Source organism: Lithobates pipiens, unplaced genomic scaffold (genome assembly GCF_037356315.1).
Source record: "Lithobates pipiens isolate NorthernLeopardFrog02 unplaced genomic scaffold, aLitPip1_a1.2 Scaffold_19, whole genome shotgun sequence".
Classification (NCBI taxonomy): domain Eukaryota; kingdom Metazoa; phylum Chordata; class Amphibia; order Anura; family Ranidae; genus Lithobates; species Lithobates pipiens.
In genome coordinates, this window is record NW_027507764.1 from 442,338,793 (window position 1) to 442,354,586 (window position 15,794).

At 40.6% G+C, this 15,794-nt stretch overlaps 1 protein-coding gene across 3 annotated transcripts in view; it reads left to right on the forward strand.

The window, feature by feature from the left end:
• The window catches only part of SNTG1 (syntrophin gamma 1), a 923,961-nt gene that overhangs the window by 889,906 nt on the left and 18,261 nt on the right, over window positions 1–15,794 (forward strand). For all 3 annotated transcript variants that reach the window (XM_077492670.1, XM_077492672.1, XM_077492671.1), the window contains 2 exons: window positions 7,764–7,880; window positions 8,017–8,088. In XM_077492670.1, the coding sequence (XP_077348796.1) occupies window positions 7,764–7,880; window positions 8,017–8,088 (189 nt within the window). The remainder of the gene's footprint in view (window positions 1–7,763; window positions 7,881–8,016; window positions 8,089–15,794) is intronic.

Genomic DNA, 15,794 nt, shown 5'->3' on the forward strand with positions numbered 1-15,794 from the left:
GTGCTTGGACATGAAGGAATACTAATTACACAAAGTATTATTTGCCAAGTCTCTTGGCATCCGCAGTAATATTACATTGTACAGCAGTCACTATGGGCACAACCATGTTGAATAATTTTCTCTAGTGTCTAGACTCAGGGAGAAGTCTGACATCATGTAAGTGTTATAAAGCTAAATCAAATGAAATGCTCAAGAACTGCTTTCCATTGCCAACTAGTCAGCAATGCAGTGTGAATTAAAAAGTGGTTTCTGTAGTCGCTCAGTCTGCTCTACAGCCTTCACATCCTGTTGTACGCATGCCTGAGATAAATGTACAAAAAATGTAAATGTAATGTACATAGAAGGACTTGCCAAAACAAGTTTTAGTTATTGATATACAGGTGGAACTTTGTTACCAGGTTATATTGATAAAACATTCAAACATAAATGCATGTTTTTCATCTGTAAGATGTCTATTAAAGCCCAATTCCAGGCCAAGTTTTTTTTATTCAGTTTTGAACAAAGATGGAGAGGGTTAGAGACTCCATCATCTTTTTTTATTGCTATCTTTGTCTACAATGGTGAGATTCCCTAACATAAGATGATGGGAAATCTGTCCTATGTGGACACAGACAAAAATAAATGACATTTTCATTAGAATGGGGGCATGTTAGAACTTGACAACCTCACTCATGAGGTTACAGACAGAACCACAATCAATTCTAAAATATTTTTTTAACTTTTCACCACTAAAGACCCATTTAAAACACATCTTGGTTGAAGTTAGGCCGACTCACTGAAAGATAAATTTAAGTTCTAAGGTTCTAAGGAGGAAAATAGCAGGGTCTGAATCCCTTTAGACACAATTTTCCTTTGAGAGTATCTTACCAAAATTGACAATTGACAATTGTTGCAGGGGATGACCAAAATCTGACAGTGCAGACTTCTGCTAAAATCAGCATGCCAATCACACAAGCCGGAAATTACATTTCTGGGGGTGCATTCCATACCCCACCTGTGTACAGGTTATTGTATCCATTTATTGTTGGGGATTCCATTTCAAAGCCACAGACATTAATGTGGAGTTGCCTCACCTCTACCCCTGCAGCTTTAACAGCCACCTAATTAGTCACAAAGTTCAGTTACTGTTGGACAAGGGGATTGGCTTATAATCAGCATTCCTATTTAACCCAAAGGCCTTCAGTATTGTTGAAGTCAGTTTTGTGCAAGGCATTTTAGTTCCTTCACACTAAACATTATCATATGTTGTTTTCTATGGAGTTGTCTTTGTGCAGAGGGGCACTGTCATGCTACAACAGAAAAGCCCCTTTCCAAACTGTTGCCACAAGGTTGGAAGTGCACAATTGCCTAGAATGTTTTTTGTTTGCTGTAGCAATAATTGATTTTGGCATTTGAAACTTCTGAATCATTTCTATTTGGGATTAATAAAGTATTTTTGAATCTAAATCTGAATTATTTGGAGTGGTATCCATATGTAGGCAGATTTTAAAAGGTTATTTATGCTATAATGCATACTGCACTTTAAGTAAATAGCAGACGTTTGATATACCTCCTGGCTGCTTATACTGTATAGCTCAGAAAGCTAAATGGAGAAATATCAAAGGCTATTGACTGTCAGTTGGCATACTGGCTACCAGCACTGACCTGCTGCCTTCTCATAAAGAAACCAAAGAGCAAGATATGTTGGCTTAGCAAGGGAGTTCAATTCATTTGTTGCATTTTCCATATAGTTAAGTTAGAGTGTCCATTCACTCATTGTACAAGTACTTTTAATCTCACCATAAAGCCTCCAAGGTATCACATAATCATCTCTTTAGAGTATTTCATCACTATGTCGCTCTAGGAGCGCAACATGCTTTTATCAAAGGAAAGAAAAACGATTATTTCCACATATATAAAGGGCCCTTTAGCTAATCTACCTGGTGGGCACTTCATACTCCACTTCATCAGTGATGGCATCTAATTTGTCATCCTCAAAGTAATCTAGTGTGACAAAAGTTCTTAGTATATGTGCCTTACCTGGCTTTTCTGTTACTAAAATGCAGTAAAGTCTGGTATTGCTCATTGTAAGACAACATCTTATTTGACAGATCACTACAGCAAATCCAAACATTGATGTGATGAACATTAAAGAAACATTAGTGCTCTTACAGTATATATTAGTACTATTTTCCATATTATCATATCTTCATATCTATAATCAATATAAAAGCTAACGTACAGCTATATTCAATTTTCATTTTTCATAAAAAATGCAGGTCCTTATAGCAGCCAATCAGTCTTTTTGGTGCTATGGGCTACTGCATAACTTCCAACTTTGTAACTTGAGAAAGACAGACACCTTAGAGAAATGAGGGCCTGGGCATGCAGAAAGTAGGCGTGGTAAATTATGCTAAATATTATCCTTGGTTTAATAAGAGTCTAAGCTTACACATGTGCCCCTCACACATATGCCACAATTCGTGTACTCACTAATTACTCCTTAATTACAGTGACACAAATGAGAGTCTTACAGATACATACAGTGCCTACAAGTAGTATTCAACCCCCTGCAGATTTAGCAGGTTTACACATTCGGAATTAACTTGGCATTGTGACATTTGGACTGTAGATCAGCCTGGAAGTGTGAAATGCACTGCAGCAAAAAAGAATGTTATTTCTTTGTTTAATTTTTTTTTAAATAGTGAAAAGTTTATTCAGAGGGTCAATTATTATTCAACCCCTCAATTCAACAGAATTCTGTTTGGTTCCCCTAAAGTATTAAGAAGTAGTTCAGGCACAAAGAACAATGAGCTTCACATGTTTGGATTAATTATCTGTTTTTCCAGCCTTTTCTGACTATTTAAGACCCTCCCCAAACTTGTGAACAGCACTCATACATGGTCAACATGGGAAAGACAAAGGAGCATTCCAAGGCCATCAGAGACAAGATCGTGGAGGGTCACAAGGCTGGCAAGGGGTACAAAACCCTTTCCAAGGAGTTGGGCCTACCTGTCTCCACTGTTGGGAGCATCATCCGGAAGTGGAAGGCTTATGGAACTACTGTTAGCCTTCCACGGGCTGGACAGCCTTTGAAAGTTTCCTCCCGTGCCGAGGCCAGGCTTGTCCGAAGAGTCCAGGCTAACCCAAGGACAACAAGGAAGGAGCTCCGGGAAGATCTCATGGTAGTGGGGACATTGGTTTCAGTCAATACCATAAGTAACGTACTCCACCGCAATGGTCTCCGTTCCAGACGAGCCCGTAAGGTACCTTTACTTTCAAAGCGTCATGTCAAGGCTCGTCTACAGTTTGCTCATGATCACTTGGAGGACTCTGAGACAGACTGGTTCAAGGTTCTCTGGTCTGATGAGACCAAGATCGAGATCTTTGGTGCCAACCACACACGTGACGTTTGGAGACTGGATGGCACTGCATACGACCCAAAGAATACCATCCCTACAGTCAAGCATGGTGGTGGCAGCATCATGCTGTGGGGCTGCTTCTCAGCCAAGGGGCCTGGCCATCTGGTCCGCATCCATGGGAAGATGGATAGCACGGCCTACCTGGAGATTTTGGCCAAGAACCTCTGCTCCTCCATCAAGGACCTTAAGATGGGTCGTCATTTCATCTTCCAACAGGACAACGACCCAAAGCACACAGCCAAGAAAACCAAGGCCTGGTTCAAGAGGGAAAAAATCAAGGTGTTGCAGTGGCCTAGTCAGTCTCCTGACCTTAACCCAATTGAAAACTTGTGGAAGGAGCTCAAGATTAAAGTCCACATGAGACACCCAAAGAACCTAGATAACTTGGAGAAGATCTGCATGGAGGAGTGGGCCAAGATAACTCCAGAGACCTGTGCCGGCCTGATCAGGTCTTATAAAAGAAGATTATTAGCTGTAATTGCAAACAAGGGTTATTCCACAAAATATTAAACCTAGGGGTTGAATAATAATTGACCCACACTTTTATGTTTAAAATTTATTAAAATTTAACTGAGCAACAAAACTTTTTGGTTTGTAAGATTTATGCATCTGTTAATAAATCCTGCTCTTGTTTAAAGTTTGAAGGCTCTAACTTATTTGCATCTTATCAAACCTGCTAAATCTGCAGGGGGTTGAATACTACTTGTAGTCACTGTATAAACCTTAGTACAAAAGATCATTTTAAAAAATTTTTACTTTTCATTACACATTGAGTATGTCTTTTTTCTCCACACAGTTTTTTGATTCTACCATAGCCACTTCAGCCCTGGAAGGATTTACTCCCTTAATGACCAGGCCATTTTTTGCGATACGGCACTTTAACTAACAATTGCGTGGGCATGCAACGTTGTACCTGAATAAAACTGATGTCCTTTTTTGCTTAAATAGAGCTTTCTTTTGGTGGTATTTGATCACCTCTATGGTTTTTATTTTTTGCGCTATAAACAAAAGAAGACCAATAAGTTTGAAAAAAATATATATTTTTTTACTTTCTGCTATAATACATATCCAAAAACAAAATGTAAAAAAAAAAAATGTCTTCTTTAATTTAGGGCAATATGTATTCTTCTACATATTTTTGGTAAAAAAAAAAAATCCCAATAAGCGTAAATTGATTGGTTTGCGCAAAAGTTATTATAGATTTGGGGAAGTTTAATTTTTTTTATTGTTTTTATTCATAATGGCGGCGATTATTAGTGGGACCGTGACATTGCAGTAGACAAAGTGAAACTTTTTGGGACCAGTGACACCAATTCAATGATCAAAAAATGCACTGATCACTGTATCTATGACACTGGCAGGGAAGGGGTAAACATCAGTGGTGATCAAAAGGTTAAATGTGTTCTCTGTGTTTTATAACTGTGTAGGGGATGGGCTGACAGGAAGAATACAGATATCCCTGTTCCTGATTACTAGGAACAGAAGATCTGTGTGTACTTCACTATCAGAACGGAGATCTGCCTTGTTTACATAGGCAGATCCCTGTTCTGCCTTTCTGTGGAGCGATTGCAGGTTGCTGGTGGACAACACCCCCCTCCGTGCCATGGGTGTGCATGCTCACAGTATCTATTGCATGAAACAACGTAAAGGCACATTGTTTCATGCAGTAGAGCCACCCTGTCGCAGTATATATGAGATGGGCGGTCTTTAAATGGTTAAAGAAGAACTTAATTAAAATAAATGGGGACTACATATCAACCAACAACTGTTAAGACAATAAACACTGTGGTCAGGGTTATGTAATATATCGTGCAGTTTCCAGGGTGCAGCGGTGATGACTATGTCTGCATAAATTATAGTGTATAGAGTCCAATATATGTAGTGTACAACATAACTTACAGTGCAGTATTCAGGATTATAAGTAACATAATAAGACCAACTATAATGCACCAGTCAAGAGTATGTAATTTACAACATAGCTTCTAGAAATAAGAGATCAGGAGTGGAATACACAGCTCAAGATACATGGTGCAAAGGTCAGGATTTGTAACATACTCCTGCCTGCTAGTCAGTGGTAGGCAAAAATATCCTGGCTTTGGCATTCAATGAGAGGTAAAAACACAAAAGCCTTGGCAACTGGTGGAAGAAAATAACGATTGTGGTAAGTAGAGGATAGAATTTCCCATCAACAACATTAGTGCAAGTATCTGCATTAGGATGAGGAAGAATCCCATCCCCTGAGGCACTGATGGCTAATGGGAGAAAAATCCCCCCCACCTCTTTCTTGGCATTGGTGGATAGTGGATTAATTTCACCCCACCCCCCTTCCCAAAAGCCACTGCCAGTGAGCAAAGACCCATCCACACAAGGGTGTTGCAATAATACATTATATGTACATTTGTGCTGTGCTATTCATTGTGAAAGGCACACAAGGTGCGCTTTTCTAATGCAATTTGATGAATAACTGAATTTTGTCTGCTGTTGTGTGTGTGGATATTGTCTCTCCACTGTCCACTTTAGCATGTGATTTATGCCTGAATGCATTCAGCATAAATATTCATAATATCTTGAGTAATCTAATCTAGTCTAATCTGAATATGCCTATGCCTAGAGCTGATCATTCATAAAGCCTGCATGTGTTCCTTTTCCAGTCTGATAAGACACATCTATAGTTAACTGCCCATGTGCAAGGGCATGTCATAAGGCACAAGTGTTTTCTGCAAATATAGTTTTTTCTAAGCTTGCACACTAGGGAACAGAAGATTTGTAAACTACATTCCCCATTCTAGGAGAAGTGCTGTCTTCTCAGCCGAAAACCAATGACCCGGTTGTGTGTGACAAGTGCTGTAAGAAGTGTTTTGAGACTTGGTTTTGGTGCACAGCTCAAATCAATGGGATTCTGGGATTTTGTTGAAATCTAAGTACAGTCCTGGAGAATGGATGGCTTGGGAGGCATATTACTACAGCTGTCAAACTCTGTTTAAAAATTCATTTTAACATTAAAAGTCAGATATTCAGGATAGCAGAGTGTGTCTGCCCAGATACAATTACATCATCCCTCTTTTCTCACTTAGATGAAATTAATAATTTTCTATTGATTGACAGTTAATTGAGCTGTCAACCAATAGTGAACAAAAAAGATTAAGTTAAGTGAATTGTGATTGTTGTTTGAGTTCCTGTAGTGTGTGCTTTGGTCTGTGTGCTATTTTTCAATAAATATTAATGCTGAACTCCAGGTTTTTTTTTTTTAAGCACTGCAAGTTAAATATGTTATTACTAATTACAATTACCCTGTGTCTCATGGACTAATAGTTACTTCAAAAATCATAGGTGATCTTATGTTGGAAAACAAAACCAAAGAAAATTCCCAGCTCAACTTGCCAGCCAGCTATCTATCCATTAGCATGCACTTGCTTCCATTGTGGAGGCTCTCATAAATTTACAAGAGTTAGGACTGAAGAACTATTGGGGTGCCTTGGAGTGGCTCTGCAGCTTATGTATATGCTTGCAAATGTGTGCTAACTAAACCTTTGTTCTTACTGCAAACTGTAAGACAGGATAATTCAGTTGGTAGCAGATTGGCTGTCGAGTTGAGCTGGGACTTTTCTTTGGTTTTGTTTTGCATGCATTGTCCTTCTATGTGCTCCTTGCTGTGAATGCCAGTTATAGGTGGGGCAGTGGTCAGTTGTTTGTTACTGATCTTATGTTGGATCCTACACACAGCTCTATGCTTTCAGTGCTGTGAAAATGAAGAGCTGCAGCTGTAACAGTGAAAGGTCATCAACATGCACCCCCCTTTCCTCTTACCTTGTCCATTCATAAAAAGCTTTCTATTTATTCTCAGAATACAAGCCATTCTGTGAATTGACAATGGGACCAAAGGGACAGATGAATGACAGAATCACTCCTTGTCCATTTACAAAACACCTATGGCTTTTTTCTGGATGGAGAGGATCGGGAGGTCCTTCACTGTCACAACCATCATCCCCACAGCAATGGAAAGATAGTGTAGTCTATAGTATTTGTGTAGTAACCAGAAGCTGGCCAGACCTAGGATAAATTAAATAGAGGTAATTTATTTATTTTGTGGTGTTTACTGAAAAACAAACAAAAAAACATGGAGTTCAGTTTATTGTCCATCATGTAGTCACTGATCTAATGGGAAGAGAATTGGTATTGTTCAGATTTGCGCTGGAGAATGGTATGACCAAAATGTTTGAAACATGTAATAAAGTATATGATTTAAAAAATGTGTAAATATCTATTTCTTTCATTAATCTTTAAATACCTTACATTTTCCTAAAGCTCCATAATTTTTCAGCATTGGACACAGTTCTTATAATTAATCATTTTTCCTTCCAGATAATATACATGGGTTGGGTTGAAGAGCGGGAGCAAGATAATCTCCAAGACCATTTATACACACCAAAGTTTCTGGCATTAAGAGGCTCATCACTTTATAAATTTAATTCACCTCCTGTAAGTAAATATCGTAAGCACATATATTAGTGATTATTTCTAAAACGCCTGTGTATAATAATTTCAAATCTGTATATAGTCATGTTATCATATAATCATATTAGTTCTGTAATCATACTAAAATTTTCTTTCTAAGGTTACTACGTGGGACTGGATGCGATCAGACAAAAAATTTACTGTGTATGAAATAATGTGTAAAGTTTTTAAGGTAATTTCTAAGCTGAACTATTCAACATCACTTTTTCACAGCTCAGTTTTTACAAATGTTTTTCATACAATATGTTTGTCAGTCTGTTTTGTGCTAGAGCATGTATGTTACAGTCAGATTTAAAAAGAAATGCATAATTTGAGCAGAATAACCCAAGAAGGGGTCATATCAAAGAGTATCAATTGGAAAGAGAAAAGAATGCTCAGTTTTTTTTGCTATCTGTCTTATAGGGGAGATTTCTGATGCAAAATGTGGGATTTTCCATAAGTTTCAGTCCCGTGTTGTTAGTCATCAGGGCAAATTGGAAGGGTAAATAGTCTCCTGTGATGGGTAAACAGATGGATGTAAATACCTGAGAAGAGTGCAAACCTCTCATCTCTCCAAAACGAAAAAAAGTTTTGGTGTTACATTCACTTTAAATAATCAGCCCCAAGGCATATTTTTATGAATTACCATACTGATTAAAAACAAATACTTATTGATATTGTCTATCATATTATTGTGCCTAGATATTTTTTGTTTTATATCAATTTATATGGATGAGCAAATGTTTCTGGTTTCGAATTGTGGACATCAAACCCATCATAAAGTTTGAAAATTGCAACACTAAAACCAAACATCATTGATGTCTAAGTGGGGGTGAAACCTGAAAATTAGTTCTGGCCATTTTCAAATTGTTATATTTTTAGGAAATGTCTGTATGTGGTGTTACAGAACAGTATGATTCTCACCATATTCTGGCATCACATATTTTGAATATATAAATTACTTACTCACTTTTATATTATTACTTAGCTTAATTCCAGCAACACCCCAACCTAATTTATTACAACATGAAAAAAATGCATTTTTAGATAGTTTTGGCTGCAAACCCTGATTTTATTTTGTATCCAATGGTGATAGACTTGAATTGAATAGTGAAAGTAACATTAAGGACTGAACTAACAAATATTGAAAAGAAAAAATGCTAAAAAAATAAAAAGTTCTCATATACAAAATAGTTTTTTGAACATGTATGTCTGTACTCTGCAGGATTCCCCAGACTTATAGTTTACCCCTTCTATACTCCGCTCTGAATGTGTGAGTGTCCCATCTATCGCATACATCCAGAATTGGGATCATGATCTCATGACTCTCTGGAATTTGAGGAATGGAGTAAAATCTGGTCTAAAATAGTGAAATGCTTCTTTAATACGTCCATTAGGTACCAACTTAAATATCTCATGCTATCCCAAATTACAGTAAACTCTTCAGAAGGTACTACATATTTTCTGGCTTTGCCCAAAGCTGACCATGTTTTCGGAATGTTGTGCATCCTTCACAATTTGTTTTATATAATATCCCCAAAGAATGCACTGTTTGGTCCTCATTCATCATACAATTTCAGCCCTTTTTTCCTACTAACAAAAATTATCTACAAATTTATTTCTGGCTTCAAACAAATGTTAGCCAAAGCCTTGAAGAACCTCACTGTCCACTTACAAGAAGTCAAGGACCAGATGAATATGATGCTGGTTAATGAGATACTATCTAATATCCTTAATGATTTGCAATTTAAATTTCTTAAACATGGGAGCCATTACCTACCTATGCGTGTCCATCTTTAAACATTTCTAACCTGACCACTTCTAACCTGGACTACCTGTTTGGCTCCTCCTATCCCCACCTATCCCTTCCCCATGACCCCCCCATTCTACAGGCCTCTGACCCCTTCCCTTCCTGTCCTACAATCTCCTTCCTTGATACATGACTCCTCCGAGAGTTTCTAAAGTTCCCCTCTTTTAACAGTTTTCACTATATTCTTGATTTCTCCATTCCTACCCCTTCTCCCACATTCTCTTGTCTGAACCTACATACTCAGAGAGTGGCCGAGACCACTATGATTTTAGGCCCATAGAAAACCCTCTAGTAATGCTTTTTATGTCAGGCCCCAAAAGTTTACAGCTGCACATGTTTGATTATGGTACCCTCATTGCCTATTACCCCCATCAGATATTTTAGCTCCTCCATGGATGTGACTATTATTATCATCTTCAAAACCAATAAAATAACTATTATAATGTAAAATTATAGATCATAATGGAACTTTTTTTTTTTACAAATAAAGAAAATTCAGCTAAAAAGGAATAAAGAATCATGTAGTAATTCAGAGCCAATGTCCATAGGTATTGTACAGTGGCTTGCCAGTATGTAAGCATCTTCATGGGGAGCACAATATAAGAGGATGAGGTGATGCAGGTTTTGGCCTGAAATTTAAATTAGAGTTTATTATTTCAGAGACAACAGCGCCATATATTTTACAGTGGCTGGACAAGATGTAAGCCCCTTGGTTAGGCCACAATGTAAGAGTGAGAGACAATCCAGCTTTTATCCTGAAATAAAATCTAGAGTGTATTTTTTCAGAGGAAATAGCCAAACATATTGTACAGTGGAGGACAGTATGTAAGCACCTTGGTTAGGAGGCAATATAAAAGGGGGAGATGAGGCAACATTTTCATAATAACATATATAAAATTCAGGCCAGTATGGTAGCCTGAATTTATGGGAGGAGTCCGGGGGGTATTTAAGCAGCCCACTCATCTGTGGTCTTTGTCGGTTCTTTGGCCGCGATTCATTATGTCACTAAGCCGACTCTTCCAACTCATTCGGTGTTCGTGAGTTGCATGTCCAAACTTCCAGAGCCTTTCGGTTCTCCATTCATGGTTTTTCATAGATCAAGTCTTGCTCAACTGTCGCAGGTAGGATTCGTGTATCATTTCTTAATTTCATCATTGTTTGCCAGGTACCCTGTATCACTGAAACCCCGCTATGGAACTTACGAATCATTCATTAAGTCTCCGTATGCAGCCTTATTTAGCCTCGTGCAAAACCATGAACTCATGGCTCGGTTTGTGAGCACAAATACTGATCCGTTTTTCATTAGCTTCATTCGTATATTCTCGTACCTTGTTACATGCCACATAGTCGGCCCATTTCACTTAAAAACACTGTCTATCATTTCAGTTATTTTAGTTCGCATTACCCTCCAGTCTGGATCTAGTCGCATTGGTGAGTCACCAATTTGTCCTGACTAGTTTCATGTCATCTCATGCCATGCTCCACATTCTGGTTCTCTGTGAGTCACAATCGCGGCATACCGATTCAGGTCTCTGTTATGACATCCATTGTTACTTCGCATACCCTTCACTCTGGTCCAAGTCCAGTCGCATCTGCAATGCACCAATTCCTGTCAGCTTGTTCTAGTCATTCCATCTCATTTCATGCCATGCTCCACAGTCTGGTTCATTGTCAGACGCAATTGCGGCACACTGATTTGTGCTTCTGTCATGGTAAATCATTTAATTTGTTACATTTCACATACCATTCAATCCGATTCAAATCCAGTCGCATCTGGGACACACCAATTTGTGTCGACTCATGCTAGTCATAACGTCTCATACATTTCACGCTCCACAATCCAGTTTATTATCAGTCGCAAATTGCAGCACACCGATTCGTGCCTCTGTTATGGCAAATCATTTAATTTGTTAAATGTTGCATACCCTTCACTCTGATTCGAATCCAGTCACATTTCACTCATTTCATTTCACCCTTGTTTCATCCAATATTCCACAAGTGGTATTATTTTGTATGTTGCCTGTCATGTTCTCATTAGGTTCGGCAGTCGCTTCCTGTTGGGTCATTCATGCATTTTTTATTTCTTTTATCCAGTCATAGATCTACTGTTGTTCGATGTTGGTTGCCTCAGCGACGCAACGGTTCACTTTTAAACTCAGATCACTCTTTGACCGCAACAAGGCACATCGGCCTACATAGCTCCAGACCAACTGTTCTCAAAGCCGTTTTCCTTTGAAGTCCATTCATGGTTTCAATGTGTTTGTTTAACCATCGTTCACCCCTGATAACGTTCCCCTTGCAGTCACGCATCTCAAAATCACAGGACCCGGCCACTCATTCACCTCCTAATCGCATGTAATTAAGCCACTCACCATTGTCCATCTGTCATTTATCCTCTAGGTCAGGGATATGCAATTAGCGGACCTCCAGCTGTTGCAGAACTACAAGTCCCATGAGGCATAGCAGGACTGACAGCCACAAGCATGACACCCAGAGGCAGAGGCATGATGGGACTTGTAGTTTTGAAACAACTGGAGGTCCGCTAATTGCATATCCCTTCTCTAGGTCATTCAAGTTCAGATAGTTCCATCCTGCACCAGGTTGCACGTTATTCCCCCAGGTTCCGGTTGACTGAGCTTTCAACCTCAAAGACCAGGACTTCGCAACTAGTGTACAAGTTAGCCAGAGCCATGTCATAGGCCAGCAGCAAAGACCTCACATCTGCCCCTCTGTTACCCTCTCTGGTTTCAGAGAGCGGCAGCATGCAGTCCCCCAGGAGATGGACCATCCCCAAGTCAAAGGTGGAGCTAAGGCGCAGGGGCATCCAGCACCCAGCAGGCATCTATTCAGTCCATATCCTCGGCCATTTCTCAGCTTCACACCATGGTGTCATCATTGTCCACCGTAGTCACTGACGTTCAAGCCAGAGTGACAGTCTTGGAGGGACGCCCAGCCTCAGCCATCGCTGATTCTGTCTCAGTCCTGGTCCCGACACCCCCTCCTGATGGGGAAACGTTCTTCTATCTTCCAAGCCCACTTGGTCCCAGCCAGCACCAGGAAGGACATTTTGGCAAGGGTGTCAACCTCCTCATTTCGGTTTATGATCTGGCAGAGAATAAATCTCATGCTTGGGGGGACGTATTAGTTGGCCTCAAGGCCAAAGACCCCAGGCTCAACCGCAAATGAACTATTGCACAGTTTGCATTGACCTTCAGGATGGTGAGGGATGTCCTATGTTCTGCAAGCCTCTGCCAGAGGGAAGAGCTGGACCTATATTTCCACATTGTGGTGGATCTGGGCTATAAATACGGGGGGTTCTCATTTTATGATTACCACTGTTCATTCTCAGCCAAAGCGGCAACCAGGCTCACACAGTTCCAAGCAGGCACAGATTGGAGCCTCGTGGACCAGAGTTGTTCTGCCGCCACTTTGCCAGTCTATGCTCACCACTCTGCGCTATCTGCCAGCCCTCCACCCCCACCGCTACCTAGTGCACCAACATACCAGTTAGACGCCCGTTCATACGCCCAGGTGGACAAGTTTGGATGTCCCGTTCTGTCAGTATGGGGAACATCCGTTCTGTCAGTATGGGGAGCATCCATCTGAAATAATATTAATTTTGGACCGTGCAACTACAGCTAATGCCGGCTGCTCCATATAGAGCACATCCTAAAGCCCTATGCCAGATCAAGCAGCAGAAAACGCCCTGACTAGGCAGAGTAGACATCCTATTTCCTACTTCCTTATCCAAGGATTTACAGAAGGATTCCATACCGGCCTCATCACACTGCCCCACATGACCCATGAGTGCAGGAACCTCCAATCAGTGACCAGCGATGAACAGGCCATAGACCAGCTTTTACAAGCCGAACTTGACCGAGGCTTCATCATCGGCCCCTTTGCTCAGCCCCCTTTCAACATCTGGAAAGTTAGCCCTATTGGGCTTGTCAGGGGCAAGTTTTCGAATAAAATTTGTTTAGTGTACGACCTGTCTACACCTGTACAACCTGTCTACACATTCTTCCCACATGCCGAGTATGAATTACTAAATTCCTTCAGAGGATTTATGCCTAAAATATGCTTCAGTCAATATGGTAATTCAGACCATTGCCACCAAACTGACCTTCGGCTCTAAAAGTAGCTGTGGCTCTTTGACACCTTCACACAGTCCCTCACCTGGAACCTGTTGCACCAAGTCCAGTGCCAGAGTATCATTCATTACATGAATGACTTGCTGCTAATCCAACAGTCTGGTGTGCCCCCAGTAGACCTAGATAGGTTAAGAGTGGTATTTGGGAATCTAAATGTGCCCATTGCAGAGCACAAAGTGGAAGGCCCAGTACACTCTATAATCTTCCTCGGGATCAACCTGGACACATGCTCCGTGCAGGCCAGCCTTCCTCCCGACAAACTGACCCGCATCATGTTGGTTCTTCATGACTTTACCCGTTCTCAGGGGTGTACAAAGAAGCAGCCTAATCCCTCTTAGGGGTGCTCAAATTTGCAATGAGATCATTCCCCGGGGACGATTTTTTTATTTCACGCCTCTTGGTCTTCCTCTCTCAGACACAGGATCAAATCCTTAGATTAGACACTGCAGCAGTAGGGGATTTGTCTATGTGGGATGAGTCCCTTACTAGTTGGACTGGTATATACATGTTCATACTGTCAGTATCGCCTCTATCACTGCAGGTAGTAACAGATGCATTTGCCACCAACAGCCAATCCGCGGCCGGCATAATTTATCATTAATAAGGGCAGGTCCAAGTTGCTCCCTATTATGTCCTTCCTACACAGGCTGGTACAATTGTCCCTGCAGCATCAGTTCAATGTCCACTGCACATTCATTCCAGGCAAGTGCAATGTCACAGCAAATGCACTGTCCCGTTTTAATTTCATTTAATTTTTCCAGCAAAAACCCAGAGCCAACCCAACAAAATCTCTTATCCCACCTAGGTCTCAGCTGACATAGGTTTAAAGCAGTCCCTTCACAGAACGACCCAGCTCATCAATCAATCCTTATCCCACTTGGAACGCCTTCTGCAAGTTTCTGGCATCCTGCCCCCCGGCAACGTCAACAGACACTAAGCACATACTAGCTTTAATTTCGTATTGCAACGCTCAATTGGCTTTGTCACACAACACCATCAGACTATACTTAGCCAGCATTCAACACTTCCTGGCCTTACAAGATCCCACAAAGCCATCCTTGTTCGCAACCCATGCGATCCAAGCCATCCTGCATGGCATTCAGAAGCAACAGCCCATAGCCAACTCCAAACGCTTGCCCATCACAAGTACCATATTCAGAGACATGTCGACCATCCTCCCTCATTCACCGTTTGGTTTTCTTTCCAGTTTGGTAATTCAAGCAGCCATCTACCTGGCCTACTATGGTTATGTGGCCTAGCGAGTTCACCTGTGATAGCCCTGCCAGCAAGGTACAGTGTAGGCCTCACCTGGCTCACTTCCAAGATCATTTCATTCTCCACCTCACAGTATCCAAAACCCAGCAATCTGGCTCCGGGGTCTACATCCATCTTTTCAAGACAAACAACATCTGGTGCCCAATAGCGATACTTGACTGCCTACTGCCGCTCCTACCCAGCCAATTAAACTCTAGTGCCCTTCTACTTTTCCTGACCAACCCCTTGAGTAGCTGCCAGTTCATAAAGCCTGTCAGGATCCTCCTGCGCAACCTAGTCCTCGACCCCAGTTGGTACTCCGGACATTCCTTCCAAATTGGATCAGCCTTGGCCGCATCCCAGCATGGTATTCCAAACCATATCATCAAAAGATTAGGCAGGGGGAAATCTGCCTGTTTTGCTCGGGTACATCCTGAATCCTCAGGTAAAAATGTTGCAAGCATTTACCAAACTGTTAATTTCATGTTGTAAGTCCTATGGTGTGTTTATGTGTTTCACATCCATCCCGATTGAATGGCTTAGACTATATATATATATATATATATATATATATATATATATATATATATATATATATATATACATATATATTGTATACATTTTATAATAAAGAAAATAAAATAAACTTCAATGGGGGGTCAACTAAAGGTGCTGCTGATATAC